The following is a 25,104-nucleotide window of genomic DNA, read 5'->3' as shown; positions in this document are numbered from 1 at the left end:
GACGACATCGTGTTGGTGCGCACGAAACCGAAACAAAAACTGACGTGAAAGTTTCACGAATCCCCGTGAGACCGTGTTGCCTGATAACACACTTCACACCATCCTTCACACCATGTCTTCCTTTAAGGTGGCACACCTGGTGTGATGCCTTCAGGATGCAATCATTTCTTGGTGAAGAAACTCTTGGATGCTCAGATCTTGGTTTCTTTCAAGCTGTTGGTTCATCTGTGTTTCTGCAGTGTATCCAACTGCTGAAGGACTGCATCTGCACTTCCTGGATATCTGGCGACAGCTGTACCCTTCCTGTTTGAGCATCTGTATCTTCAGGCATGTTCCCTGAGTTAGCTTCTTTGTTTTTGCCATTTTTGTCTCTGAAGAACTTTCAGATGTGCTGGCTTTAAAATAGACATAAAGCACGGCAACAAAAATTGTATCTTTCAATAAAAAGCACAACTTTCATTAGTGAATCACTGGTACTAGAATGACCCAGTACTCAAAGTGTCTTATGTATTTTTATGAAACCAATCAATTTAAAGTTTTTTAGGATTTGTTTAGTATTTGGGCTGTGACTGTACAAAAAAAATTGCACTTGAAGACCGAAGAGTGATTCTTAGTGCAATATTTCACAAATGCATCAGGTGTCTGAAAACTTTTTCAGTGCTCTGTGATGTTTTCGGGGCAATGTCGTTGCTGAAATGTGGAATAATTCTTCTCTTAATTACTTGTCATAACTCATTGTAATGTCACTTATGCATATCTATCCGTTATTGTTCAGACTTTGACATTCAGACTTGTGCTGCATGCAGACATGAAGCCGACACTTTAAATTGCCTTCAAAATAATAAAATGAGGTGCATGTCTTTGAAAATGTGGATCCCATCTTGGTTGGCATACACTGAGACTGGCTTTGTGCAACATTTACTAGAGTGTCTACCTTGATTCATCAGGATGGCCCAAGTGGTTAACCTTGGATTTTTCTTGGCCTTTTGTAGTACTATTCATACCGGTACATGGGTCTCTTTTGGTTTCCTACCATTTCCTTTTAGAAGAGTGTGTAAATGTTTACACTTTATTGCTGCTTTGTACTGTGGTAACAGACACTTTAAAGCACTTGAATATGACTTTGTAGCCTTTTCCCATTTTGTCAGCATCCACGTTGTACATCTTTTTCTCTGGATCCTAGTCGTAAGCTTACTAAGCTCTTTGGTTGTAGCCATGACTTGCAATTGTCTAGTTACTGACTACAGAACTGCCGAATCGCTGTTCTTAATTTATGGTCTAGTATTATGCTGAAGAAAATTGTAGAAAATACTTAAACCATTTGAAATTGTATTGACGCTGCATTTTCTCAAAACATTTTTGGACATAGCACTCTTCGTGACACTATAAAAAAAAATTAGGGTTATGAATAATTTTGGGTTTAACTGTACTTGCTTAGTTGGCATAACAGCTATGATTCCACATACACTCAACAAAAATATAAATGCAACACTTTTGTTTTTGCTCCCATTTTTTATGAGATGAACTCAAAGATCTAAAACTTTTTCCACATACACAATATCACCGTTTCTCTCAGATATAGTTCACAAATCTGTCTAAATCTGTGATAGTGAGCACTTCTCCTTTGCTGAGATAATCCATCCCACCTCACAGGTGTGCCATATCAAGATGCTGATTAGACACCATGATTAGTGCACAGGTGTGCCTTAGACAGGCCACAATAAAAGGCCACTCTGAAATGTGCAGTTTTATCACACAGCACAATGCCACAGATGTGGCAAGATTTGAGGGAGTGTGCAATTGGCATGCTGACAGCAGGAATGTCAACCAGAGCTGTTTCTCGTGTATTGAATGTTCATTTCTCTACCATAAGCCGTCTCCACAGGCATTTCAGAAAATTTGGCAGTACATCCAACCAGCCTCACAACCGCAGACCACATGTAACCACACCAGCCCAGGACCTCCACTTCCAGCATGTTCACCTGCAAGATTGTCTGAGACCAGCCACTCAGACAGCTGCTGAAACAATGGGTTTGCATAACCAAAGATTTTCTGCACAAACTGTCAGAAACCATCTCAGGGAAGCTCATCTGCATGTTCGTGGTCCTCATCAGGGTCTCGACCTGACTCCAGTTCGTCATCGTAACCGACTTGAGTGGGCAAATGCTCACATTTGATGGCGTCTGGCACGTTGGAGAGGTGTTCTCTTCACGGATGAATCCCGATTTACACTGTCCAGGGCAGATGGCAGACAGTGTGTGTGGTGTCGTGTGGGTGAGCAGTTTTCTGATGTCAGTGTTGTGGATGGAGTGGCCCATGGTGGCGGTGGGGTTATGGTATGGGCAGGCGTCTGTTATGGACGAAGAACACAGGTGCATTTTATTGATGGCATTTTGAATGCACAGAGATACCGTGACGAGATCCTGAGGCCCATTGTTGTGCCATACATCCAAGAGCATCACCTCATGTTTCAGCAGGATAATGCACGGCCCCATGTTGCAAGGATCTGTACACAATTCTTGGAAGCTGAAAATGTCCCAGTTCTTGCATGGCCAGCATACTCACCTGACATGTCACCCATTGAGCATGTTTGGGATGCTCTGGATCGGCGTATACGACAGCGTGTACCAGTTCCCACCAATATCCAGCAACTTCGCACAGCCATTGAAGAGGAGTGGACACCCCCCAATAAAACAAAACTGCACCTTTCAGAGTGGCCTTTTATTGTGGGCAGTCTAACGCACACCTGTGAGGTGGGATGGATTATCTCAGCAAAGGAGAAGTGCTCACTAGCACAGATTTAGACAGATTTGTGAGAAATATTTGAGAGAAATGGTGATACTGTGTATGTGGAAAAAGTTTTAGATCTTTGAGTTCATCTCATAAAAAATGGGAGCAAAAGCAAAAGTGTTGCATTTATATTTTTGTTGAGTGTGTTTTCCTGCATACTAGTTGCATTGAGTGTAATAACCCAAGTACTAGCCTAAACATCTGCTTTTCTGCAACATAAACAAGATCAGTGGTCACTATTTAATTTGTTGCAATATTGTTGATGCTAAGGACATGGGAGAAAATGGAACAGTGGCCACATCGTAGATAGTCCCGCCGTTAATTTCAGGGTCTCACAATATAGGGAACGCATTAAAAGGTTTATATTCTGTTATAGCCAAAATGTGCTGCTTTCTGATTGTGCCCCCACTGGTCATGTACTGAAGTGCATTTTGTGGAGGCCTAATATTATTTATTGAGGACATGCACAAGCAACATATCCAAGAAAGACATGGACATCGTGGCTGTCTAAAAAGCCATGCTAGACAGCCATGATACCCATGCAAATGCATAGTTAAAAAAAGTAAAAATCTGGGTAAGGAAAACACAATTTTAAAGATATGTACACACATACATAAATAAATAGTGTTTGAAAAAGATTAGGAATAAGATAAGACAGAATTCTCACAACACAAATTAAAGTTAAAAATATGCAGAGTCACTGCAAGTCACCCATTATAATGATACTTTAAGTGTAGGTATGAGATCTTGTGTTTGGAACGAACTTAAAACTTATTAAACAGTGTTTATTTGTGTTTAAAATTCTAAATATGAAATATGTTTGGATTTAGGTATTGGTGTGGATAATCCTTTTCTTACTTTTTTAGTGCCAGCCTTATCTGAATTCTTTTCTATTCCTATACTCTTCCTTTAGGTTTCAAATTGTTGTTGGAAGTGTTCAGCGTGATTCATGGTCCTCAGGAGGAGTGTGTGCGGGCTCTGAGGAATGGCCACCTGTTGGGGATTTCTCCAGGCGGGGTGCGGGAAGCTCTGTTCAGTGATGAGACCTACCCTCTTCTTTGGGGTAAACGCAAAGGCTTTGCTCAGGTCGCCATTGACTCTCAAGTGGTGCGTTGTTTCAGTTTCACTTAATGCCACAATACTTTACACTGTTTTTTTAAGATACCTGCAGATGCAGTGCAGTTGAAGTTTATAATGTTGAAAATGTTTTTAAATATATTAACAAATCGTTGAAACACTGGTTCTCATGGCCAATGTATTCCATCCTTTGCATGTGAAAAGTATAACTTGTTTGAACTAGAAATATATCGATCATAATGGAGTTCTCTGTAATAGAAGTAAACTGTGTGTATTGTGTGACATACAATCGCACACTGCTGTTATGTATTATGGTATGATTATTGCTCAGGTGTGCCTTAGTTGGCCACTCTAATATGTGCAGTTTTATCACACAGCACAACCCCACAGATTTTGCAATCTTTGAGGGAGCGTGTAATTGGCATGCTGACTGCAGGTATGTCCATCAGAGATATTGCCTGTGAATTAAATGTACATTTCTTTACCTTAAGCTGTCTCCAAAGGCATTCAGAGAATTTGGCAGTACGTCCAACCAACCTCACAACCACAAACCACATGTAATCACACCAGCCCAGGACCTCCACATCCAGCATCTTCCCCTCCAAGATTGTTTGAACACCCGAACAGCTACTGCAGCAATTGGTTTGCATCACCAAAGCATTTCTGCACAAACTGTCACAAACCATCTCAGGGAAGCTCATCTGCATGCTTGCCATCCTCATTGGGGTCTCAACCTGACTGCAGTTCGTCGTCGGAACCGACTCGAGTGGGCAAATGTTCACATTTGATGGCGTCTGGCACTTTAGAGAGGTGTTTTCTTCTAGGATGAATCCTGGTTTTCACTGTACAGGGCAGATTGCAGACAGTGTGTATGGCGTTGTGGGGTGAGCAGTTTGCTGATGTCAACATTGTGGAGGAGTGGACCAACATTCTACAGGCCACAATCAGCAACCTGATCAACTCTATGTGAAGGAGATGTGTTGCACTGCGTGAGGCAAATGGTGGTTCCACCAGATACAATAAAGCTGCACGTTTTAGAGTGGCCTTTTATTAGGCCTATACAATAATCATGCTGTCTGATTAGCATCTTGTTATGCCACACCTGTGAGATGGATGGATTATCTTGGCACAGGAGAAGTGCTCACTAACACAGATGTAGACAAATTTGTGAACAAAATAGAGAGGAAAAATAGAGAATAAAAATAGAGGGAAACAAACCTTTTGTGTACCTAGAAAAGGTCTACTTCAGCGTGTGAAAAATGGGAGCAGAAACAAAGTGTTGCATTTATGTTTTTGTTCAGTGTATATATTAAACATTTTTCCCACGTTTTTCAGTATTATTAATTTGTACAAAATGTACTTCTTTCTTTAGCGCCCCTTTTCAGTGGAATAACTAACAAATATTTTGTCAGTCATGAGTAGTATTTATCAGTACACCTTTACGTCATAATGTGACTTGATTGGTAATGACTTGGAAGTTTAGAATTGTTTATAATGAATAAAACTGGTAAAATATGAAATTACTGTGTTATAATGCACTTCAGCTTATGATTTCACACATGCATGTCTGAAAATGTGAGCAGTGATATGTTTAATATCATATATGTTTATATATATATTTCATTAGTTATGTGCAGTTAATAATGCTTTACAACAAATTGAGTTATAAAGCAGGTAGTCATTGATATATACCTTATAACTGTCAATGTGAGGGGACTGTGCTTTATTGCTGATTATTGTATGTGGAATTTTTGTTATTTATTGCTTTATTGCGTAGCCGTTCTGTAATATCAATTAATAATCCATCCATCCATTATCTATACACTGCTTGATCCTCATTAGAGTCGCGGGGGGCTGGAGTCTATCCCAGCTGACTTGGGACGAAGGCAGGGGATACCCTGGACAGGTCGCTTGTCTGTCGCAGGGCCACATACACACGTGGACAAAATTGTTGGTACCCCTCAGTTAAAGAAGGAAAAACCCACAATTCTCACTGAAATCACTTGAAACTCACAAAAGTAACAATAAATAAAAATTTATTGAAAATTAAATAATCAAAATCAGCCATCACTTTTGAATTGTTGATTAACATAATTATTTAAAAAAACAAACTAATGAAATAGGGCTGGACAAAAATGATGGTACCCATAACTTAATATTTTGTTGCACAACCTTTTGAGGCAATCACTGCAATTAAACGATTTCTGTATTTGTCAATGAGCGTTCTGCAGCTGTCAACAGGTATTTTGGCCCACTCCTCATGAGCAAACAGCTCCAGTTGTCTCAGGTTTGATGGGTGTCTTCTCCAAATTGCATGTTTCAGCTCCTTCCACATATGTTCAATGGGATTCAGATCTGGGCTCATAGAAGGCCACTTTAGAATAGTCCAACGCTTTTCTCTCAGCCATTCTTGGGTGTTTTTGGCTGTGTGTTTTGGATCGTTGTCCTGTTGGAAGACCCATGACCTGCAACTGAGACCAAGCTTTCTGACACTAGGCAGCACATTTCTCTCCAGAATGCCTTGATAGTCTTCAGATTTCATCGTACCTTGCACACTTTCAAGACACCCTGTGCCAGATGCAGCAAAGCAGCCCCAAAACATTACTGAGCCTCCTCCATGTTTCACCGTAGGGACAGTGTTCTTTTCTTCGTATGCTTGGTTTTTGAGTCTATGAACATAGAGTTGATGTGCCTTACCAAAAAGCTCCAGTTTGGTCTCATCTGTCCAAAGGACATTCTCCCAGAAGCTTTGTGGCTTGTCAACATGCATTTTTGCAAATTCCAGTCTGGCTTTTTTATGAGTTTTTTTCAGCAGTGGTGTCCTCCTTGGTCGTCTCCCATGAAGTCCACTTTGGCTCAAACAACGACGAATGGTGCGATCTGACACTGATGTACCTTGGCCTTGGAGTTCACCTTTAATTTCTTTGGAGGTTGCTCTGGGCTCTTTGGATACAATTCCAACGATCCGTCTCTTCAATTTGTCATCAATTTTCCTCTTGCGGCCACGTCCAGGGAGGTTGGCTACTGTCCCGTGGGTCTTGAACTTCTGAATAATATGAGCCACTGTTGTCACAGGAACTTCAAGCTGTTTAGAGATGGTCTTATAGCCTTTACCTTTAAGATGTTTGTCTATCATTTTTTTTCGGATGTCCTGGGACAATTCTCTCCTTCGCTTTCTGTTGTCCATGTTCAGTGTGGTACACACCTTTTCACCAAACAGCAGGGTGACTACTTGTCTCCCTTTAAATAGGCAGACTGACTGATTATGAGTTTGGAAACACCTGTGATGTCTATTAAATGACACACCTGAGTTAATCATGTCACTCTGGTCAAATAGTTTTCAATCTTTTATAGAGGTCCCATCATTTTTGTCCAGGCCTGTTTCATTAGTTTGTTTTTTTAAATAATTATGTTAATCAACAATTCAAAAGTGATGGCTGTTTTTGATTATTTAATTTTCAATAAATTTTTATTTATTGTTACTTTTGTGAGTTTCAAGTGATTTCAGTGAGAATTGTGGGTTTTTCCTTCTTTAACTGAGGGGTACCAACAATTTTGTCCAAGTGTGTATACAGACAAACAATCACACTCTCATTCAGACCTACAGGCAATTTAGAATCATCAATTAACCTCAGCATATTTTTAGACTGTGGGAGGAAGCCAGAGTACCCAGAGAAAACCCATGCATGTACAAGGAGAACATGCAATCTCCACGGGACGCCAACCAGGGATCTTCTAGCTGCGAGCCAAAAGTGCTAACCACTATACCACTGTGCAGTCCCAGTTAATTAGCACTTCAGGTCTTTTGCCGCTCAGTTAATTTTTAGGTTAAAGCTACAGTTTCTGACCATACATTAGGGCTATCTACAATAATGTTGCATTTACTTTTAGTATTTCGTTTCTGGCTTCCCTCCCAACAACAGGGGATCATAGAACTGAACAGAAACTTTGACTGGCTTCAACCTATTGACACAATCAGTCACAACATTAAAACCACTGGCAGGCGAAGTGAATCATGGTATAATGGCACCAGTTTAACCTTTTGGTGTTTTTGCTCCTGACCTTTTTTTTTGGGGGGGGCGGGGTTTCTCCTGCCTAATCCATTTTACTTGTGTCTTGTTTCCCAAATAGTCCCTTGTGCATTTATAGTCCAGTCATTCTCCTTGTTAGTTGTCCATCCATATTTTTAGCTTCATCCTTTCCTGCATATCTCCTTCAGGTCTCTATGTTGTGCTTTGTGTCTCTGCTTTCTTCCTTTTGGTTACCACTTCCTGAATTTATATTATTTTATCTTTTAGATTTACTTTTTTCTGACTTTGGATTCTCCCTGCTTTGAACTCTTCAGCTGTTTTCCAACATTTGTTCATATATTCCAGTAATTTTTATTGAAGTTGCATTGACTCTATGTTCTGTGGTCTCGTCTACAGCATTTTAGTCCTCTTTGTTGCCCTCACTATGGCAACAGGTTGTTTAATGTTGTGGGTGATTGGTGTACAACTTTTGTTACCTGTGAATAAGGAGTGCTAAGTTTTATGAGATTTAACCCACTGATGTGAACATGGGTCAAAAGTGACCCAAAGCCAATGGAAAATGGGTATCTCCTGACCCACACTGCACATCAAAGGGTTACAGAAGCATTCAGTTGGATTTGAGAAGTGCATTTGGTACTGGATTCAGTTTCAATAAAATGCTCCCTAGACTTTCTGTGTTAGAATTTCATGGAAGAAAACCCACCTCTCTATTCATTTAAATTTTCCTCTGTCTTACAGCCAGTAATTCCAATGTTTACTCAGAATGTGCGGGAAGGCTTCAGATCTCTGGGAACTCTCAGTAAGTATGAAAAGAAGGCTAAAGTAAAATAATATCAACAAGCTGATAAGTGATGGCATTATAGATTACACCTTCAAGTTCACACAAGACGCAGGCACAAAGATCATTGGACACTTTATTGGACACTTTATTAGAGTCAAGTGGTGTCCTGGTGCATCTCATATAATTAGGTGTATATTATATATTATTATATAATTAGTTGTGTGTGTATATATTTGTGTGTGTATGTATGTATATATATATATATATATATATATATGTTAGTGTTGGACGTGATTTAAAAAATTAATCTAATTAAGTACATGCTTTGTAATTAATTAGTCACAATTAATTGCACCGTCAAATAGCAGTTTTTGACACAATAGGTGAAGTTTTTCAATTCAAATAAAATTGTGGTTGACAGCTTACTCAATGAATAGATATATGCGTTTATAATTTAAAAATCATAAAATATTTAAAATGGGACATATAGAAAAAAGTGAATTTGATTATTTCAAGCCTGCATTTAGTTTTTTGTTTTTGTTTTTTCCATTGTATGGCTCATAACATCAGCATAAGTAGTTCAAGGACCTTCAAAAAGTTGAAAATCCACAGATTCGTTCTGTTTTCATAGATTCTGGGTCTGATAAATGGTTTATTTTTTTTGGAATATAAATTTTGATGTAATTTTCTTAAAAACAAAAAGTTCATAATCAGGTTACAGATATTTTTGTTGTTTATTTTGCATCCAAGGAGGCGGAGCCTCGACAGAGTAATAACTTAAACAACAAACTTGTTTGTATCATTTATATTTATTTGCATTTTTCATGTCTACTACATTCACAGATTACTGTGAAATCACTGTGCAATTACAGTGATAATATTCAAGATTTTAAGACTTTTTGTCAAACACTGACTTGAAAAGTGGTCTGTTATTAGATGGCTACACTGTTCGCCATTAGCATGACTGCTGTAGCTAGTGTTAGCTCTGGTGCTAACAGCAACATGTTTTACCGTTGGCTTAAAGTGCTACGGTGATAAGAAAACTCTGTTGCACAATTTACACACAATCACGCTTTAATACAAGTGTCCGTCAGGAAGATTTTTACAAGAAAACTTTCTGCACAACAAGCCTAATCTCATCTTTTTTTTTTTTATTGTGCATATAGACCCTTTAATGACCCACGTCACGAATGACGTCACAGCTTTAGCTGGAGGCAAAAGAGGAAGCCCGCGGCCGTGACCGAAAGGCGAAAGACTGAAGGACTAGGCTCTATTAACGTTTCTAAAATGTCGTCCTGCTGTGTTTTTGGATGCCAGAATAGGAGGAATGACATTGGCGAACGCAAATTAAAGTTTTATAGGATTCCACCGAACACTCGTGCTCAGAGGGAACAAAGACAGTTGTGGTTAAATGCACTGAGGCGAAAAGACTGGACAGAGACGATCAGCTGCAGTCAATTCCAGCCATTTTCAGTGCAAAAAATCAATAATATTCTACAGGGAATATTGGACGCGCATTGCGAGGTGCATTTCCTTGAAAACGACCGATTCGTGGACAAGACATGTTTTGGACAAAATAGTTTACTGACTTGTGTCGTCTGGATGTCCAAAGTTGGATTATGGCCGTTTTTTGTGGAATATTTTCATCTGTGTGTAATAATGAACCCGGAAATGTGAGTCGCGCTGTGTACGTTAAAGCCGTGTACAGAGAAAGGATGGATGGATATTTGTTGTTTGTCGGACAAATGTGTTTATATTACCCGCTGTGGTAATCACATCTGAAAGTGGTTTATACCGGCGGATTCATGAGAATCTAAGCTTTCCATCGGCATATAGTGTTTGCAGCCTTCGGACATTCTTTAAATTCCTATGCAAATTAGTAAGTGTACCGCCGGCGGTACACTGAAGTTTAACGGGTTAAAAATGCTCGAGTTTGCAGCGCAAACTATATACTCCCAGTCCCGCTTGACTTCTCGCTCCGCTTTTGCCTCCAGCATAAGCCCCGCCCACAAAAACGTCACAATGTTTGTAAACAAATAAAGGGTCTATATACATTATTTACAGTGGGATGTATTTACACATACATTGACTTCATTTCGTTTTAACGTTACCAATAAGGAAAAAAGAAAAATGACAAACTCAAAGGGGGAAAAAATACTAATAAAAATAAATAAATCAATAGATAAATATGACAATAGTAGACAAACAGGAGAATACAAACAGATTTACATAATTTCTTCAAAAATATTACACAAGTCAGTGGATCTTTTGTTTGTTATACATTTCAATGAGTCAAAGTATTTTGTTGTCAGTCAAAAATGCAGTAAATATTGGTTTTTGAGTTTGAAAACTTTGCTTGATGAATGTGATATTTTCCATATAATATAAATGCATTTACTATTTTAGCAATCTTTCTATTTTTGTGGTGAAAATAAGTCAAGATGTGTTTAAAGGTCATATTTATTGGTGTTGCGAATTTAAGTGATAGATAAGATTCAATATCTCGCCATAATTTAGCTGTATTAGTACAATTAAAAAAGAGGTGGATGATATTTTCTGTGGCTAATGAACCAAAACAACAGTTTGAGTCAATGTCAGTGAACTTTGATATCATTTCATTTGTTGAGTAATATCTATGTATAATTTTAAAATGAATTTCTCTAATTTTGTTGTTTATACAGTAATTGAATGGCATCATCCATGTTTTTTTCCAGTTAATATCAGGAAACTGTAAATTCCATCTGGCTTTGCATTTAAGTTGGGTTCGTTTTGTTGTCTGTATAGATTCTCTTATTTTTTTATTGTTGCATTTTTTGTCAAGGAAATTGATACAAACAGATGTGTTAGTTGTTGGATTTGGCGCCATCTGGTGGCCTTTCATAAGATGAAGAAGTCCTGCTGGCAAACTTTGGGAGATTGCTTTATATTCTTTGTATTGAATTGGGAATTGGAATTTATGAATGAAGTTTTCATATTGCAATACTTTACCATCATTATCTACAAGATCTTTAACAAAAATATTTTTTTTATCAATCCAAGATTGAGAAAAAAGTGATTTGTTCTTTTTGAGAATACAGCAGTTGTTCCAGATGATGCATTTGTGACGAGAAAAGTTATGATTGTAGCAAAGTTTCCAACCCTGTAATGCTTGTTTATAGAAATTTGAAAGTTTAACTGACAGTTTTGACACACAGTAGTTGCAGCTCAATAAAAAACGTAGCCCTCCTAACTTTTCGAAAATATTATTAGTGATAAAATACCACAACGAATTAGGTTTCGTAATGCACTCTTGCAGCCATTTAACTCTAAAGGTGTAATTCAGATCAAAGAAGTCCAGCATTTCAATGCCTCCTTCTTCCTTAGGACCTGTGAGGACATTCTTCTTCAGGTGGTGGTGTTTATTTTTCAAAGTAAAGTTAGTCAGCAGCTTGTTGATGTCCGTAGAAGTAGAGTCTTTAACATACAATGAAAGTGCTGGATAAGCAAGTCTAGATATGCCTTCAGCTTTGCTTAATAGAACACGGCCGAAAAGGGAGATATCTCTCTGTAACCACATATTTAAAATTTGCTGAGTTTTTTTAATTTTTAGAACGAAATTTTGTTGTTGCCATTCCTCTATGTTATGACATAGGTTAATACCCAAATATTTAACACTTTTTTAAATAGAAATATTGCAAATAGATGAAGCGTCGGCGTTATATAGACAAAGCATTTCGCATTTTGCTTTATTTCATTGTAACCCTGAGGCTCCAGAAAATTCTTCAACCAGGGCAATAGCTGGGCTTACATGTTTGGCATCTTTTAAGAAAAGGGCTGTGTCGTCTGCAAGTTGTGTTATCTTAAGTTCTCTTTGAAATATGTTAATGCCTTCAAATTTGTTACTGTTTAAAATGTATATTGATAACGTTTCAACTCTCTGTACGCCAGGGGTGTCCTCTTGCGCCATTTTTATTCCTATTATCAGTAGCCTAATCTCATCTTCCTTCACCGTTCACCAGTGCGCTGACGTCACTCAGTGCTTCCTGGACTCCTTCTTCATGGCTTGCAAACAGACTTTCGGTTCATTACTGCCACCTACTGGGCTGGAGTGTTCATCAAAACTACTAGTGTGCCAGGTGTGATTAAATGCATTCATTTATTTAACACATTATTTTTGCTGTAATTAATTAATCGAAATTAGCGCGCTGAAGTCCAAGCCCTTTTATATATATATATATATATATATATATATATATATATATATATATATATACAGTGCCTTGTGAAAGTATTCGGCCCCCTTGAACTTTTCAACCTTTCGCCACATTTCAGGCTTCAAACATAAAGATATAAATTTTTAATTTTTTGTCAAGAATCAACAAGTGGGACACAATCGTGAAGTGGAACGAAATTTATTGGATATTTTATACTTTTTTAACAAATAAAAACCTGAAAAGTGGGGCGTGCAATATTATTTGGCCCCCTTGCATTAATACTTTGTAGCACCACCTTTTGCTGCAATTACAGCTGCAAGTCGCTTGGGGTATGTCTCTATCAGTTTTTCACATCGAGAGACTGAAATTCTTGCCCATTCTTCCTTGCAAAACAGCTCGAGCTCAGTGAGGTTGGATGGAAAGCATTTGTGAACAGCAGTCTTCAGCTCTGCCCACAGATTCTCGATTGGATTCAGGTCTGGACTTTGACTTGGCCATTCTAACACCTGGATACGTTTATTTGTGAACCATTCCATTGTAGATTTGGCTTTATGTTTTGGATCATTGTCCTGTTGGAAGATAAATCTCCGTCCCAGTCTCACGTCTTTTGCAGACTCCAACAGGTTTTCTTCCAGAATGGTCCTGTATTTGGCTCCATTCATCTTCCCATCAATTTTAACCATCTTCCCTGTCCCTGCTGAAGAAAAGCAGGCCCAAACCATGAGGCTGCCACCACCATGGTTGTACAGTGGGGATGGTGTGTTCAGGGTGATGAGCTGTGTTGCTTTTACGCCAAACGTATCGTTTTGCATTGTGGCCAAAAAGTTTGATTTTGGTTTCATCTGACCAGAGCACCTTCTTCCACGTGTTTGGTGTGTCTCCCAGGTGGCTTGTGGCAAACTTCAAACGAGACTTTTTATGGATATCTTTGAGAAATGGCTTTCTTCTTGCCACTCTTCCATAAAGGCCAGATTTGTGCAGTGTACGACTGATTGTTGTCCTATGGACGGACTCTCCCACCTCAGCTGTAGATCTCTGCAGTTCATCCAGAGTGATCATGGGCCTCTTGGCTGCATCTCTGATCAGTCTTCTCCTTGTTGGAGGTGAAAGTTTAGAGGGACGGCCGGGTCTTGGTAGATTTGCAGTGGTCTGATACTCCTTCCATTTCAATATGATTGCTTGCACAGTGCTCCTTGAGATGTTTAAAGCTTGGGAAATCTTTTTGTATCCAAATCCGGCTTTAAACTTCTCCACAACAGTATCTTGGACCTGCCTGGTGTGTTCCTTGGTCTTCATGATGCTCTCTGCACTTTAAACAGAACCCTGAGACTATCACAGAGCAGGTGCATTTATACGGAGACTTGATTACACACAGGTGGATTCTGTTTATCATCATCAGTCATTTAGGACAACATTGGATCATTCAGAGATCCTCACTGAACTTCTGGAGTGAGTTTGCTGCACTGAAAGTAAAGGGGCCGAATAATATTGCACGCCCCACTTTTCAGTTTTTTATTTGTTAAAAAAGTTTAAAATATCCAATAAATTTCGTTCCACTTCACGATTGTGTCCCACTTGTTGTTGATTCTTGACAAAAATTAAAATTTTATATCTTTATGTTTTAAGCCTGAAATGTGGCGAAAGGTTGAAAAGTTCAAGGGGGCCGAATACTTTCACAAGGCACTATATATATATATATATATATATATATATATATATATATATATATATATATATATATATATATATATATATATATATATATAGATAGATAGATAGATAGATAGATAGATAGATAGATAGATAGATATAAAGTTCCGTGTTTTTCATTTTTCATGAGACATTGTTCAAAGTGAAAATTATATATTTGCTAGACTCATTTCACAGAAAAGTAAGTATTTCAAGCCTTTATTTGCTTTAACCTTGATGATAATGGTTTACAGCTCATGAGACCCCCAAAATCCACCTTAAAGCATTTTGAATATTTCAGCGCCACAGAGATATCAATCAAGGACACCTAGACACTCCCTCACAGTCCTGAGATGAGCTTTAATCGACTAATTAACTGAAAAACACCTGCACATAGCCTTTCATTTCACAATCTGGTTGAGTATACACAATTTCAGTCATGGGGAAGACTATTGTCCAAAGGACAATCATTGACTCCGTCCACAAGAGGGATAAGACTCAAAAGTATATTGCTGTAAGGGCTGACTTTTCACAGAGCGCTGTGTCAAAGAATATTAATGTAAAGGTAAAAGGTAAATGTAGTAGGAAGAGGTGCACAAGCAAAAGGGATAACTGAAGACTTCAGAGGATGGCCAAGAAAAGAAGATTCAAGAATGCTGGGGAGACTAACAAGCAGTAGGTGGAGGCTGGAGTCAGTGAATGCAAAGCCACCATGCACAGACGTGTCTGGAAAATGGGCTACAAATGTCAAATTCCCATTGGCAAGCCACTCCTGAACCCCCAACAATGTCAGAAGCAAGAGAAAAAGTGGACCATTGCTAAATTGTCCCAAGTTCGAAAAATTTTGCATTTGTTTTGGAAATCAAGGTCCCAGAGTCTGAAGGAAGAGTGGAGAGCCACAGGACCAAAGTTGCTTAAAGTCTAATGTGACGTTTCCACAGTCAGTGATGATTTGGCTGCCATAAAATCTACTGGTGTTTGTCCACTATGCATAATCGAGTCCAAAATCAGCCCAGTCGGCTACCAGCAGATTTTGGAGCACTGCATGCTTCCATTTGCTGAAGAACTTTGTGGAGATGGAAGCATTTAGTGATGGTAGAACCTTAACTGACTGTATCAGTCCACTGACCTGCTTTTTTAAAGACACAGTAGCGCGACTCACATTTCCGGTTTCATTATTACACACAGAAAAAATATTCCACAAAAAACGGCCATAATCCAACCTTTTACATCCAGACGACACAAGCCAGTAAACTATTTTGTCCAAAACATGCACTGAAGTCGGTATAAAATCCACGAATCGGTCGTTTTCAAGGAAATGCACTTCGCGATGCGTGTCCAATATTCCCTGTATTTTTCGTCATTTTTTTAATTTAAAAATAGAATATTAGCGATTTTTTTTGTACTGAAAACGGCTGGAATTGACTGCAGCTTAAAGGGTTAACTGTGATGAATGTAAATCTGATGATAACATATATTTGCCATTGTCTGCAGTCTGATCTAATCCCTTGATACTTCTCCATCTACTGTGTTCTTTTTTGTCTCTTCTGAGCAGGATTTTTTCGCTGGGTGTATGAGAGGTTTCGTCTCCCTGTAGCTCCTGTTTATGGTGGATTTCCTGTCAAATTTCGAACCTTTCTTGGTGATCCCATCCCGTATGACCCAAACATAAATGCTGGAGAGCTGGCAGAAAAAGTGAGTGAGTCATAACTATGACAATGCTGCAACACATTCCTTTCTTTATTTCTTTGCATCTTTCTTACTTGCCTCTGTTCTCTTTCACTTGTTGAAACATATCTGCTTTTCACAAAACTAAACAATAGTTGACATATAGATTTAAAAGATGTCAAATATAACACAAGACAATTAAAAGACAAATACTAAATTCTAAATATATTCATCTGTAATCGAAAATGAAAACAAACTGCTTAAGACACTTCTTTTATACTCCACTCTGTTTTGGTACGATTGCGTCACATAATTTGTACAGATTTGTCAACGGCAAATTCATGCTGGCCAACTCCCGCTCTACCACATTCCACAGTGTTCTAAAAAATTCAGATCTAGGGCCGGGGGAGGCAAGTGAAGTCCACAGAACTCAGTGTTATGGTCATGAAACCAGTTTAAGTTGACTTTTGCATACTTTCCCTAGACGTTTTATATCTACATATTTTTTGATTGGTCTTTATCAAAAAGACCAAACTTTTTTTTCTTATCTGTTGTATGTCCTCTTGGGCTTTTGTAAATATGACAAAATCGGCTGGGTAACAAAAATACATCAAAAATAAAATACAACAATTCTTGTTTTTGTTTGAGAGTCCCTTTTCACCTCAACTAGGCACTTTTGGTAGCTATAAGCAAACTTCTTACAAGCCTTTGGTTTTAGCTTCGGCCACAACTCTTGACAGAATTGGTATATTTCCACTAAATTTTCTTTCTAATACAGAGTTGTTTGTTCATCACAGTTGACTGGTTGTTGATGGGGTTTAGGTCAGGACTTTGTTGAGACCAGTCTAAAACTGTAATTTTAGCCTGATTTAGCCATTTGTTTACTACTTTTGATATGTTTGTGTCATTGTCTTGTTAGAACGCCCAGCTGGGTCTAAGACCCATCCTTCTTGTGGTGTGTGCATGGACAGAAATAATGAGAGATGGCTGGTTGGAGCGTCGTAACTTTACTGCACATGTTGCTATGTGTCGTACAGGCTGACAGACTGGTCATTTCTGCTATTACACGGGCATTACTGAGGTCCTGCTTTATATGCATGCGTACATACAGGTATGATGCATTCAGGAACAGTATTACTGTTGGTAATAAATGTTTCTGTAAATATTACATCACCCTTTCTTTAACAAAATGGCAATGGTGGTAAACTGGTTCTTAGTTATTCAAAACATGTTTTTGTCAGGTTAACAACATACCACTTATAACTGTGCAAACATTGTTTTAGAAAATGCATTGGTATTAGAATGTGTACATCTTTAAATGCTAATCAGTAGCTGCCAACAAACAAGTAGCATTTAATATTGCAAAAAGTGCGCAACAGATTGTGCAAACAAATCTTTTTTCTCTTTTTTTGCCATACCAGCATGTAAACAGTCAAGTGAACTCATTGAAATAGTGTCTGAAATGGGCAAATACATTCTCAACCTGAGTCATCATAGTCATTCAGATACACTGGGCGACATCTACATCAACTCTGAGGGTATCTTGGAACTGTTACAGTACTGTCCTCATCTTCGCTGTTGGAAGTCGGTGTGGAACATTGAGCGCTGGTGTTTATCTTTTTGAAGAAGGATCTTGTCCTCTAGGGCTGAGGGGATGATAATCCTGATGCCCTGAAGTCGTATGTCATCAGTAGGTGATACAGTCAGTTCATTGCTGATTTGCTTGTACTTTTGGAGGGCAGTGGTGTCTTGTGAATCTTTAGTGATGGTGTGCTATGTGTAGTTCCTTACATCTGCACTGACCTTTTGCAGAAGAGTTTCTTTGAGGGTTTCCTCTTGGATTTCGGACCTGAATCATTTCTTTGGGTGTGACGTGTTGTACCATGAAGTTGTTGTATTCTTCAGCTGCCTTTGTCGCTCGGGTGTGTACTCCATGTTGTGTAGATACTGGATGCCTGGACATGTAGTTTGCTGAATTTTCATCTCCTTTCCTGTAGACTACTTTGAGATCGTAGGGCTGTAGTCTCGAACCCCAACGTTCAATCCTTGCTGGCGGTTTGGAGAGGGGGTTGTTCTAGATCACTTCCAGCGCCTTGTGATCTGTAGCGTAAAGGAGTGCCCGAACAAATACGCAACTCTACACTTTTGCTCGTGCCTGTCGTTCAGTCTGCGAGTAACACTTTTCTTCGTCACTGAGTGCACGACTGGCGTATGCTATTGTGTGTCTTTCCCCTTCCTTACTGAGTTGGTAAAGAATCATCAACAAGTTCAGTCTGCTTATCTGGATCAAAGTACGACATGACAGTGTCACTGGTTAGGCTTTCTTTTATTGCCTGCAATGTTTTGGCATGCTCTTTGCCCCAGTGCCATGGCGTGCCTTTCTTGGTTAGCTCATGAAGTGGTGCTGAGATTGATGCAAAGTCTTTGATTTTTCATTTTTATCCCCCGCCTCCACGAAATGGAAAAGGGGGATATAGGTTTGGCCTCCGTCCGTCCGTGCTTCCGTGCTTCCGTGCTTCCGTGCTTCCGTGCGTCTGTCCGTCCGTCCGTCCGAGATGAAGGGGACAGCTTTTCTCGGAAACTATTACAGCTACGACTACCAAATTTAGTGTGTAGCTTCACACCATGGACACCTTGATCAAGTTCGAAAATCAGACCTGTGCGATAATATTTAACAGAGTTAAGGTGCTTTACCACTATTTTGGATATAGACTCATAGACATCACATGTGGTGGGGGATATTGATGACTATGTCGTCTTGTTAAAATTAATATTTTTTAAAATAATAATCAGTTATTTTTAGCACCATGTGTGTTTAAATTTGCAATTACATGTCATGTATAAAATATTAATTCGAATTTTCGGGGAAAATAGTTTCCTGCTCATCTCTGCTGAGCTGCTGGGGGGCTAGAGAAATCGCCCTTCCAGTGCGGCAGAGCAGCCAATTACCGACAAGAGATTGTCGACATAGCAACAGAAATTTATCCAGTCAGCGTCGTCGAATCTGATGCTCAGAGGGGCGATATCAATATCGCCCCAAGCCAAGTGAGCATGTGTGACTGCGGTGGATAACTGTGACAGTGGCAATGATGGGTGATGCGGACGGTGAAAGTGTACGATCTCTCCTCCTAAATCCATTTGAAAGGAGAACATTGGTGGACAAACTCAAAATAAAACAGCGAGGCCCAGATCAACCTAATAGGAATCAAAGAGGCCAAAGTAGCCTACAAAAAGAGGATTGAGGAGCACTTCACCGACAATAACCCCAGGAAGATGTGGCAAGGCATCCAGCATATCACAGTACAAGGACAGAAATCCTGTGTCTGTGGACACTGATGCTTCACTGGCGGAGGAACTGAACTGTTTCTTTGCCCGCTTCAAAGCTGTCAGATCCACATCATGCAGACCACACCTACAAGCCCCCTGCAACAGCATCCTAACACTCCATGAACACGAAATGAGACGGGTGCTGAGGACTGTAAACCCCAGGAAAGCTGCTGGTCCTGACAGAGTACTGGGAAAGGTACTCAGGGGATGTGCCATTCAGCTGGCTGGGGTTTTCACCAAAATCTTCAATCAATCCCTGTCACAAGCCACCGTCCCTCCCTGCCTAAAATCATCAATAATCATTCCAGTTCCCAAAAAGACATCAGCTGACAGCCTAAAGGACTACCAACCCGTCGCTCTCACACCCATAATCACAAAATGCCTTGAGAAACTGGTTGCAGAGCACATCAAAACCAAACTGCCCCCCATACTCGACCCGCACCAGTTTGGCTACAGAGCAAACAGATCCACGGAGGACGCCATCGCCATAGCTCTTCACAAAGCGCTGAGTCACCTGGAACATCAGGGGAACTATGTGAGGATGCTCTTCATCGACTACAGTTCAGCCTTTAATACCATCATCCCGGACATTCTGGTCTACAAACTCTCTCTCCTTGGACTGTCCACATCCATCTGCAGATGGATAAAAGACTTTTTAACGATCCGCCCACAAACTGTCAGACTCGGCTTACACCACTCCCCCACCATAACACTCAGCACCAGCTCCCCACAAGGTTGTGTACTGAGTCCTTTACTGTACTCACTGTACACACACAACTGCACACCAGCCCATCTCTCCAACTCCATCATCAAATTCGCAGATGATACGACCGTGGTCGGGCTCATCTCAGGAGGAGACGAATCGGCCTACAGAGATGAGGTTGAGAGACTGTCAGTGTGGTGTTCAGAGAACAATCTCACACTAAACACCACAAAAACTAAAGAACTCATCCTGGACTTCCGCAAATGCAGCATGGACCCGGTCCCACTCCTCATCAACGGGGTCTGCGTTGAAAGAGTCCACTCATTCAAACTTCTGGGTGTTCACATCTCTGATGACCTCTCCTGGACTGTTAACACCACAGCGGTGGTGAAGAAGGCCTAGCAGTGACTCTACTTCCTGAGAGTGCTCAGGAAAAACCAACTGGAGGAGAAGCTGCTGTTGACCTTCTACCGAGCCACCATTGAGAGCATCCTGGCATACTGCATCACGAGCCCGATCTCACGAGGATTTGTGAAACTGTCACGTAAGTTTTAGTTTCGGTTTCGTGCGCACCAACACGATTTCGTCATGTTTTTCGTGCCGCTCACCACGAAATGCGCACCAATGTATTTTAAACGGCGGACTTTTCGTGCCACTCAGAACGTATTTCAAAAGAATGTGTATATTATATTTTTAATGTAAAACCGTGGCGAATCCAACGCTATATTTTGCATGACATCGTTCCTAAACATAACCCTAACCATAACCATAACCTAACCATAAGCCGGTGGTACACTTACCAATTTGCATAGGAATTTCAAGAATGGCCGGCAGCCGCAAACGCGATCACACAAGCAGTATACGCCGATGGACAGCTTAGATCGTCATGAATCCGCCGGTATAAACCACTTTCAGATGTGATTACCACAGCGAAAAAGATTTCGTGGTGAGCGGCACGAAAAACATGACGAAATCGTGTTGGTGCGCACGAAACCGAAACCGAAACTAAAACTTACGTGACAGTTTCACGAATCCCCGTGAGACCGGGTTGGCATCACAGTGTGGTATGCTGGGTGCACTGCAGCCAACAGGAGAGCACTGCAGAGAGTGATCAACGCCGCCCAGAAGATCACTGGCTGCGCCCTCCCCTCCCTGGACGAAATCCCCAGCTCTCGCTATCTCAGCAGCGGTAGAGCTACAAACATTATCAAGAACCCATCCCATCCCAGTCACAATCTGTTCAACCTTCTGCCCTCCGGTCGGCGCTACAGAGCACATAAAACAAAAACAAATAGACTCTGGGGCAGTTTCTTCCGCCTCCCGGGGGACTGTCACCTTGACGTGGTGGGGAGGCTTGCACGCTTTGATCACCCCTAGAGCTACACCGGTGGGGGGCCACGGTCCCCTGGTAGGTTCAACCATGCCGGCATGGTCGAAGGGTAGAAGCCAGACAAAGCACAGTCCCTGGCCCTCCAGGTTGGGGGTTGGGCATGGGGTCAGCAGCCCCTCCCCGTAAAAAAAAACTCTTTCAAAAAAATCCCCCAAATTTGGCAAGAAAATTGTTGTAAATATTTTGGTGTAATATTTTGGATAGATGATAGAGGAATCCTAAGGCCAGTAATCTCCTACATTAATTAGGATTAATCATCAGAGAATAAAATGAAATAAAATGAACTTTTTTGATTTTGTCAAATGGCTGCAATGACACAGAGAGTGAAAAATTTCAAGGGGTCTGAATACTTTCCGTACCCACTGTATATTAGTGATGGGTCGATGAGGCCTCATGAAGCGTTGCGACACATTCCCCGAACTGTATCAAACTGTATCATTACAAGCAAAATTAAAATAGAAATTTAATTAAATACATTTTAAAATTTTAATTTAAAATTTAATTTATTATTAGTAATAATCATACTCATAATAATAAGAGAGCAAGCAAAAATGGTTGTCATCATTTTTCCCAGAACAGAATAGTGCAAATAGAGTAGTGCAGACAGAACGGCCATAAGAATAAAGTGACTGGTAAATGGAGTTTATTTGATGGTTCATAAGTCCAGCAGCAGAGGGGAAGAAACTGTTTTTGTGACGGGAGGTTCTGGTCCATATGGACCGTAGCCTCCTGCCTGATGGAAGCGGCTCGAAAAGTTTGTGTCCAGGGCGAGAAAGGTTGGCTGCAATCTGTCCTGCACGTTCCTGAGTCTTGGAGATGTATAGGTCCTGGAGAGATGGGAGGCTGCAGCCAATCACCTTCTCAGCAGAGCGCACAATGCTCTGAAGTCTGAGTCTGTCCCTGGCACTGGTCCCAGCGACCACACGGTGATGGAAGAGGTGAGGATGTACTCAATGATGGCAGTGCAGAACTCTGCCATCACCTCAAGTAGCATCTTGAGTTTACTAAGCTGACGCAGGAAGTGCATCCTCTGCTGAGCGTTCTTGATGAGGAAGCTGATGGTTGGATCCACTTGAAGTCCTGGTGATGGTGGAGCCCAGGAAGTGGAATGATCCACAGTGGTGATGGGGGTGTCGGTCAGGCCGATGGGGGGCAAAGAGACTGGGGCTTTCCTGAAGTTGATCCTCATCTCCACCGTCTTCTGAACATTTCACTCCAGGTGGTACATATTGATTTAATGACTTAGTATATACAATTATATAATTAAAGTTATTGTATTTTATATTGTATAATTTCACATCTTAATTTAAGTTTAAAATAATTTTGATCTCTTTAGTGAAAAGTGAAAGTATTGTGAATGTGAGGATGCTTATGTACTTGTCTTTGAGGCTGGGAGGGGATTTTTTAAAATATATTTTAAATTAAAAGAAAAGTTTTTCCAAGTTCTTGACATTCAGGATTTGAGTTCTGATAGATCAAGTGTAAACTGAGAGGAACACGATAAAACAACAAGGGAACGAAAATGAATACCTTATTTGCCGATATAAGATCAAAATGGTCCCACATAGCGCAAACTTTTCTTTTTCTTTCGGGCTCAAGAACGGCTTGAAGCGAAGAATGGCACTTCAAAAGGTCTGTGATTCTTTTGGCAGAGATGCATTTTGTTGACTGACACACTTGTCTCAGTGACAGGCGAAACAGCAGCTGTATCGGTCACGTGACTTTCTCAAAGCGATACGTGCACCGACACAGGGTTTCGATCTATGAGCTCGACACGTGCACCGACGCATCACTAATATATATATATATATATATATATATATATATATATCGGGCTTTGCAAAAGTTCTGTTACACTTGTTGAGACATTCACGAAAATGAACACAAAGATTTTTTGGTGCAATAAGATAAAACTTCTGGGTGGCCACATTTCTGATTAATAATATCATTACCACATATATTGAAATATTTGGAAAATAAAAAATTATCTGATTGCACCAAAAAATCTTTGTGTTCATTTTGCTTGCATTTTGCAAGTGTAACAGAACTTTTGCAAAGCCCGGTATATATACACACACATAGAGAGAGAGAGAGAGAGAGAGAGATTAAATAACTAAGTTTTGGTCTCTGGTTGACAAGTAAGTTGCATTTCTGGAACCCACAATGTGATACCAGTCAAATTCAAATTTTTGAAGCTGTGTCTGGGTCTGTTGATCAGTTCATCACTTTTGGCAGCCTTTGTTTTTCTAGTGTTAAAATAACCATTCCCTCCATGCTTTTATTTGACGTATTTTAATTTTGTGGGCTTTTATTTTCACCATTCCAGTGGCACAAGAAATGTTTATCCAAAATGTGATTTCTTGACATGATGAAGGTGCTGCCGAAAAGTCCGAAAATTCACATAAAGATGAAAGAAAACAGTTTCACGCTGATGCTGTCTAGCAAAGCACGTGTCTAAACTTAGAAGCATCTAGCTGGAATGGGGACAAGCTATTATTGTGAAGAAATGAGTGAAGGACAGAAAGGCAAATTTGTGTTCAAAATAAGGCTGACAGCTGAACTTAATGTGACCTAAATATGTAGCAGGCGGTAGGAATTGATAGGACTCAGAAACAGTGTAATCATTTGTTCCTTGTATGATTTCCAACTGATTAATCCTGGTCATTTTGTAGTAGGATCGCAATCATGTGATCGTCAGCAGGTAACTGACATAGTGTTCATGTCATGGTTGCAGCGACGCTGTGCCGGCAGCTATATCTGGCAATGGGAAATCCTTAACAAAGCCATGGGTCCAGATTATAAGCCGCATCACTGCCAAAATCTAATCACTTGGTCCTTGTGTCATTTCTGACCTTCCCTGAAGATTTCATCCAAATCGTTAGTCTGTTTTTGAGTAATGTTTCTCACAGACAGACTCACACACAGACAAACTTATGCCAATCGTCACATAACTCCGCTGTTCCTTGGCGGAGTAACAATACAAGTACACCACGTAGATCTATAATGCCCAAGGACACCAAACACCTTTGTATGTTGTTTAAAGATGTTCACATTTCAAATCTCATTTATACGCATCCAACAAAGCCTTAGACACACTGTGCAACCATAGGCTCTCAGAGTTCAGTAAGAATTACTAAGTTGCAATGAGAGACTCAGTTGCAACAAGCAACTCAGTAGCCATCAAGATAATCTCAAAGGGTAAGGTAGTGTGTTAACATGGGAGAGGCATGCAAGCAAAAGACGGCAGACTGATCTGAGGAACAATCCTAACCTCCCTTTTTTCCAATGTTGCCTTAAATTATTTTGACCAGATACTAGTGAAACAAGAAACAAGTGAGACCAACCAAACTTAACTCAGAAAATTGGCAAAACTACGAAAACCTAGGAACAACACTGTCATGGTCTCATTCCAGCTCCTGCCCGGTTTTTTTCCTTCCTGTCTCCCTCTGTCCCGG

At 40.1% G+C, this 25,104-nt stretch overlaps 1 protein-coding gene across 7 annotated transcripts in view; it reads left to right on the top strand.

Moving 5' to 3' along the window:
• Nucleotides 1–25,104, top strand: part of tmem68 (transmembrane protein 68) — a 57,834-nt gene that overhangs the window by 22,458 nt on the left and 10,272 nt on the right. For 4 of the 7 annotated variants that reach the window (XM_051953409.1, XM_051953410.1, XM_051953408.1 and 1 more), the window contains exons 6-8: nt 3,704–3,897; nt 8,637–8,697; nt 16,117–16,256. In XM_051953409.1, the coding sequence (XP_051809369.1) occupies nt 3,704–3,897; nt 8,637–8,697; nt 16,117–16,256 (395 nt within the window). Of the gene's footprint in view, nt 1–3,703; nt 3,898–4,358; nt 8,567–8,636; nt 8,698–12,677; nt 12,795–16,116; nt 16,257–25,104 lie in introns of those variants that run through there. The other 3 variants (XM_051953412.1, XM_051953413.1, XM_051953411.1) reach the window with 3 other exon arrangements.

The sequence above is a fragment of the Acanthochromis polyacanthus genome, chromosome 9, assembly GCF_021347895.1.
Source record: "Acanthochromis polyacanthus isolate Apoly-LR-REF ecotype Palm Island chromosome 9, KAUST_Apoly_ChrSc, whole genome shotgun sequence".
Taxonomy (NCBI): domain Eukaryota; kingdom Metazoa; phylum Chordata; class Actinopteri; family Pomacentridae; genus Acanthochromis; species Acanthochromis polyacanthus.
The sequence above is the reverse complement of the archived record's forward strand: the minus strand, read 5'-3'. Positions and strand labels throughout refer to the sequence as shown.